This window comes from Anser anser (assembly GCF_964211835.1).
Source record: "Anser anser genome assembly, chromosome: 21".
Taxonomy (NCBI): Eukaryota; Metazoa; Chordata; class Aves; order Anseriformes; family Anatidae; genus Anser; species Anser anser.
The window spans coordinates 12857719-12864575 of NC_139742.1; the positions used below are offsets into that span (position 1 = coordinate 12857719).

The following is a 6857-nucleotide window of genomic DNA, read 5'->3' on the forward strand; positions in this document are numbered from 1 at the left end:
TAAAACTTAGAGTTATAAATCATAGAATCATAGAAAAACATATAATCATAGAAAAAAGCTCACAGTTTGAGAACTGTTTTTGTAAGTCATTCTTAATGTTTACAAATAAATATATTTATTTTAAGAAGTATTTTTCTGTTTCGTGACCTATGGTTATTTTATGTATGAATACCGTGACACTTTCTAATATTAGTAAGAAGATGGCAGGTAGATCAAAGACCTGAGTACTAATCTTGTGTATGTGAAATGGTGGTGGTGGGATATGTAGATTAGCATAATATTTTCCATTTAATACAAAACCAATTTTTCTTGTATTATGAGTATTTTCAGTGAGTTTACATAGCAGTTTTGTGCTTATACAGAAGAGAACGTACCTAAACAAGTTCCTGGCACAAATTCATAGTCCAAGTACTAGGAGAATGGTCAACCCGGAGACACTGGATTATTCTTAGAAGAGTTTTCATGTCCTTTGCAAAATGAAAAGCACTGCCCTCCTTTTTTATTTTTCTTTCCTTCTTTTCCCTCAGTAGAATCACAAATCTTCCTCAGATGCTCCTGAGCAATGAATCCATCCATCATTCAAGGATGAATTTTACATCCAGCCTCTTTCTACAATTTACAAACTACATGGGCAGCAGTTCTAATTTTACTATATTCTGGAACGATAGGAAAATTTTAGCTAAGCCAACTTTTTTTTTTTTTTCCAGAAGCTTCTAGACCTCAATAATCTTCATTCTCTTATGTCTGTGGTGTCAGCACTGCAAAGTGCACCTATCTTCAGACTGACCAAAACCTGGGCTGTAAGTGATCCCTTGACTGTTGTCTCTTCTTTCTTGTTTGAATTCTGAGGCTTTCTGAATTGATGAATTATGTGCCCTGGGAGATGATTCTTTACATTCTTGCTGTTGTGGCAGTGTCACAGCAGCAGTAGTAATTTGGTATGTGGCTTTTGAAAGCAGAGATTAAATGACTGCATATCTCTTAAACAGTCTGTTTTCCTGAAGAAGTTTCTTGTTTTCCTGTCTGTTTGAGAAGCTACTAATTATACGCTTGAGAGGACTTCAGTTGATAAATAATCTCAGCAGGCCCTTGCATGAGAGTGTGTCTCAGTATCCCATTATCCAAATCATTGTGTCATTAATATATTGGGTAATAGGGAAAAAAAAGATATTACTAGTTTAGAAACATTAATTCTGTGATTATTGTACAGTGTGTTTCAATTTTTCATTTATATTGGAAATGCAAAGCATTATTAATTTCATCTTCAGAAATTCAATCCCGTGATGGCAGAATTCATCAGTTAAATTTACCATGTTTTTGCTGTTTCTAGAAAGTAGAAAACACAATTATAATGTAGTCCTACTGTATGTAATACTTAAATATACAGAGGCTTAGGTAATTCTCAATAATTTCAAATTTCATTCAACACGGACCACATCAACTGTTTGGAACTTGTTCATAAAGATGGCTATACTTAACTCTTTTACCCAAGTTCATTATCATGCCTTAAAATGTCTAACTTTTTATGGTTTGAATGCTCAGAATTAGGATCTAGTCTAATAACAATATATGTTCCTGCTGTTCTGAGCAGCTTGATGAAGTTGGAACTTAAATAGGGAAAATCACGCATATGAAATCAAGCATGTGAATACTTAATTTCAGGACTAAGACCTAAAGAAATTTTAAGAACTCATGTAACAAAACATAGTGTATTGCACTTATTACAATGATAGTTTGAGAGCAAATACTAACGTATTTAAGGAACTTAATTTGACATTAAAAAAGCAATACTAAAATATGACGTGCACAGTTGAACTTAGAATTCAAAACATTACTCTGTAACTTTGAATGTGTAAAACATTTCTATACAAAATGAGAAACATTTCTTTTTCTAAATATTATTACCGATCCTTTAAAAAGCTACTGTCTTTTAAGTGATTTTTGCTGCAGCTCTCAAAATGTTTATTTCACTACCATAAAATGTTTTTTGCAAGATTTCATTAGAAACAAAATAACCTTTGCTCAATTCTTTTCTAAAGTCTTTGGTGACATAGAACCCGCAGGAATTATTTTTATTTCAGCTACAAAAGGTAAAATTATACAATGACACAGTTCAGCAGCTTGAAAATTATATTTATTTACTTTTTTATTAAACTGTTTTAAATGCAATCCCAGGTGATACCCACTTTAATCAATATCATCCATTTGGAGGCATAGCCCCTGTCCCAAATCTAAGACTTTTTATAGTCACCAGTAGTTCCGAAGTACAATACAGTGCAGAGTTAGAACCTCAAAGAATTTGCAGTGCTGTTCAGAAAGAAAACAGCAACACTAATGTGAAGTCTTTTCACTCTTTTTTTTTTTTGTACTTTTAATGTTGGTTTGTTAACAGCTGTTACTTAACTATCTGTGGTATGTGCTGTTCCACTGTTGCAGAAGGCCTCAAGGCTTCCATCAGCAATGCTGGTTTACTGATGACTTTTGTTAACTCCATCCTGTTGAGAACGAGACAGACTGAAGCCATTAACTCATGCATATCCATTGCAGTATTTTTGATGAGAATGGGCAAAGTCAAAATTCTGTAGAAACAGAACAGCTAGATTTGTGAGCCTTGCACTATGACGGTTGGAATTCTAGAGAGGAAGAGATCCAATGGAACTGCTGCCTGTTGTCAGAAAGTACAACCACAAGAAGCCAGTGTACAGTGCAATAATTCTCCATTCACTGTAACACAGTTGGCTTTTAAAATCATCTTAAAAACATTACTGATGTATCTAAAAACAGCTGAAATTGAGAATGTGTTTTTTATACCTACAGTTGCATATTTTATGTTTGTTTTCATCTTTTGTTGCTCTGATATATTTTGCATTTTTTTCTGATTTTTTATAGTAACTCCAGTAATATAAAACAGAAGTGTAAATATCATAGCAATTTACTTTTCTTAGACTTTTTGAAAAAAGTTTTGTGATAATTTTAATGAGACACTGTTGAAATGGCACTATTTGTTGCTATTTGTACTCTCAAATTCAATAAGATTCTTAGCAATTCTGGTAAACTATGAAAACACTGGTGACTTTAGAGGAAAAAATGTATGTTATAAATTTAGTATTGCAGAGGTTATTCAAAACTGTGAGGTAGTGATATGTGGATCCTTGTGGATAATCAGAAATAATAACCATATTTGTTCATAATTCAGGATTTAAGATTTTTTTAAATTAACAGGTAGCACTTTTTCAAACATTATGCAGCTTTGGGTGGTGGTGCTGAATTGAATTCTAATTTGACTATGCTTTCCTTTACTGTGAGTGATTTGAATAAATTAGTATTTGTTGTTGTCTTTATACAGATTCTTCATTTGAAATTTGTATGATTTTCTTTTTTTTTCTGCGTAGCTTTTGAATCGCAAAGACAAGGCCACCTTTGAGAAGTTAGACTATTTACTGTCTAAAGAAGATAATTATAAAAGAACACGAGAGTACATCAGAAGCCTAAAAATGGTTCCTACTATTCCATATTTAGGTGAGTGCAAACATTTAGCTTATTTATGTGTTGCTCTTTTTGACTGATAACCACTAATATACGGTGTTTTGATACTGTGTTTATAAAAATTAGATCTGATGGAGATTTTTAAACTGTATACTGACTAAGATATGTCTGGCTTGTACAAGTTTTATGCAATACTAACATATGGAACTCTGAAGTATGTCTTTGTTTACTGTGCGTTTGAGGTCATCAGAATTTACAAGAGTGTTGTGTTTCAGAAATGTCTTCGAGTACAGCATGATTTAAGTCCTCATTCCTATAGCTTTTTTTCGCTGGACTGTTTTTTAAGATACATAATTTTATCTCTAAGTGGTAGTTGTTTTGTGTATAAATATATTGAAAAATATATTTGTATATTATTATATATTTATATATATATAAAATATATTGAAAAGAGAAAGAAACTGCAAAGTCATTTTACTTGATTGATTTGTCTTTTCAGTAATTCCCTTTTATTCTTCATGTGGACACACTATCATTATTTCCCTAGCACTCTTCTAACTTGCAGTTCCTCCACGTTACTGAACTGTGCTAGCTTTCCTGAAGACCACTCTAAAAACACAGATTACTGTTAAACAGAGACGTTCATTGTACTGGAATGTCTTCCCATTGATGTTTTTTTAAAGTAAGAAGTTAATCTAACATATTTACTTTAAATTAATCTAATTTATCATTTAATCTTACATATTTACTTATAACACATTTAAATATGTGTTTTGAATGCAATTATATATTATAACTGAAACGATATGGTAATTTACTGTAATTTTTTCTAGTGCCCAAGAAAGACAAATATAATTCTTTTTGTACAGCTGTCTGTCTATACACAGCATGGTCCTGGTGAAGTTCTAAACATTCAATAAATGTAACTTCCAGAAAAAAAATATTTTAAAAAAATCAAACTAAGTCTGAAATTGCCATGCATTAATGACTTGTGCTGGATATCTGTGATGGTAAAATCTTACGAGCAACAAAATGCACCATAAAGAAATGTCTTAAATATTTTAAACTATTGGTATAACCATGAAGTCCACTTCTAATGCAAATTTTTTCTCATCTAACATCGTTCTGCCTTGTGCTTCAGCCTCACAAACTCCACAGAATCAAATGTTAAGTAGATCTTTACCTAGAGTACTATTTTTCCATGACTGTTATTCATGACACTGGAATTTCAGTTAATGATCTACAGTTACAGCCATGTGTGAAAAAGAAAACTTAAGTATTCTAATAATGATACGTGATAGTTCTTAGAGAGCCATGTTGTATTCAGACAAGGCTTGTCGTGATTCTAGCGCTTCTTAATCAGCACATGCAAACAAATATAGCCCTCTGAAGTGCTATGAGTATGAGAAAAGCTGTATTTACTTTTCCATACGCTCTATTTATAGTCTTAAAGTATTGAAGGGACTACAAAAACATAAACTTGTGGATGATGTGTAAGAACTCAAAATAGTTTGCAGTAGGGTTTTTGTGTTTTGTTTTGTTGTTGTTGTTTGTGGTGGTTTGGGTCTTTTTTTTTTTTGAATCTTCATTCCTTCATTTTTTTTTCTGTGTTGATTTATTGTATATGCTTTGGAATAAATCCATTACATGTGGTATTGTGTTTATTTTAAATTTAAAAAAAACAAGAGGGGTATTGATTTCCACCCCACCCCAAAAGCAAGAGGTATAGATCCACAAAGATCTTGAATGTGAGAACCCTGCTGCTGTGTAGCTAACCTCCTTTAGACTTCCTATCCTTCTGAATATGTTACCCCTTAGGATTCATACATCATGGAGAACCTTTCCCTGATAATTGCCAAGATGTAGTGTTGCTGCTTTTTCAAAGTAAGGGTTACTACCTAGAGGTTCAGTTGAACCTTTGAGTAACCAGGTCTCTTCTAACCCAAAGTGTTCTATGAATCAATGAATTCTGGACGCAAATGGTATGTTCACAACCTCAGGCTATAATATAAGATTAATATATTCCTTACTATAGTAAGGAATAGTGTATAGTAAATAGGTATATAGTAACAAGAAATATAGTTTAAAACAACTATGTTAAAATTCCCAACACTTGTTTTGCTTTTCAGACAAATCTTCCAAATTTAAAATAATAATTAAAAAATAACTTGTGGAATCAGCATTGCTGTGGTCTAGAACATTGAAACTGTTTAGTCACAGGTTGCTCTAAGAAATAATAGCAGTCACATTGTTTTGAAAATTCGTGGGTGCAGTGGCTGTCTACAGCTTGTTCCAGTCATTGTTTTATATGATCTTTTACATTGTTATCTGTATGTTATAGAAAAGGCAAAGATATGTAAGTTCTGTTACATCTTAGAATTTTTACTGATTTTCTTTTTTTTTTTTTAATCTCTTGGAATATAACAATGCGGATAATGCTGAAGACTTTGATAATAGAATAGTTTCAGGGAAGAACTTGTATGAAACTTGTGTATAACAGAATAGAGTTGTCTTCTGAAGTAACTTAACTCTTATGAGCCTTTTCTCTAAATGCTGGAAGGGGAGCCCCACTGTTTAGTTTCTGATACAGTGATAAAGTATTATTTACGGCATTTTCCTTATTGCTCTGAAAAAGGTAAAGATATTTCAAAAAGTTTGAAGAGCAACATTTTTAGGAGGTTTGTAGTTGCACGAATGTTTCTACAGTACTTTTTGAAATGAGTGAGGAATAGAAAAGAATTGAAGCTGTCAAAACTCTTCTCTGTTTTTCTGCAGTTCTGTCTTTCTGTCTCAAGTCAACTGTTGTGCTTTTGCTAATGACAGGAAAATGTTTTGTTTGTGATTTTTAGAAAATGTAGTGTAATCAGAGATGTACTTTGGTGAGCGATGAAACACGAATGCTATTGAAAGAGTTAGAAGTAATTAGAGAAATATGAGGAAAAACGACCTTTCATGGTGGTGAGATGGTAGATCCTAGTGCAAAGCAATTTCTACTATGTGAATTTGGAAAAAAAAAGAAAGTGCATTGTGAAATTTTGCAAATCTGTGATTCAGACAGTATTCTTGCAAATAACTTGTTTCACTATATAATTTCTAAATTCCTTATGTATAACTATTTTTGATGTGCCAGCCTCTATCTTAAAAACAAATACCATGTTAAATGTTGTGTTTTTTTCTACTGGTGGCTTATCTGATCAAGTCTTAGCTAAATTATGAAATAATGATATGATCCTTATTGTTGTCTTACTGTGATGGTCCACACTGAGCCAAGCAAAGCTTGAATATCATGAATAGTGTCTATATAGTAACGTACACAACTTTTTCCAATGTCTTTAGTTTCTGTAAACCTGTGTCTTTAAAAGATTGCCCTA

General features: G+C 32.2%; 1 protein-coding gene across 4 annotated transcripts in view; it reads left to right on the forward strand.

Annotated features, from left to right (window-relative positions):
- Positions 1–6857, forward strand: part of RALGPS1 (Ral GEF with PH domain and SH3 binding motif 1) — a 111460-nt gene that overhangs the window by 23379 nt on the left and 81224 nt on the right. For all 4 annotated transcript variants that reach the window (XM_083807056.1, XM_083807057.1, XM_083807058.1 and 1 more), the window contains 2 exons: positions 708–800; positions 3393–3519. In XM_083807056.1, coding sequence (XP_083663182.1) covers positions 708–800; positions 3393–3519 — 220 coding nt within the window. The remainder of the gene's footprint in view (positions 1–707; positions 801–3392; positions 3520–6857) is intronic.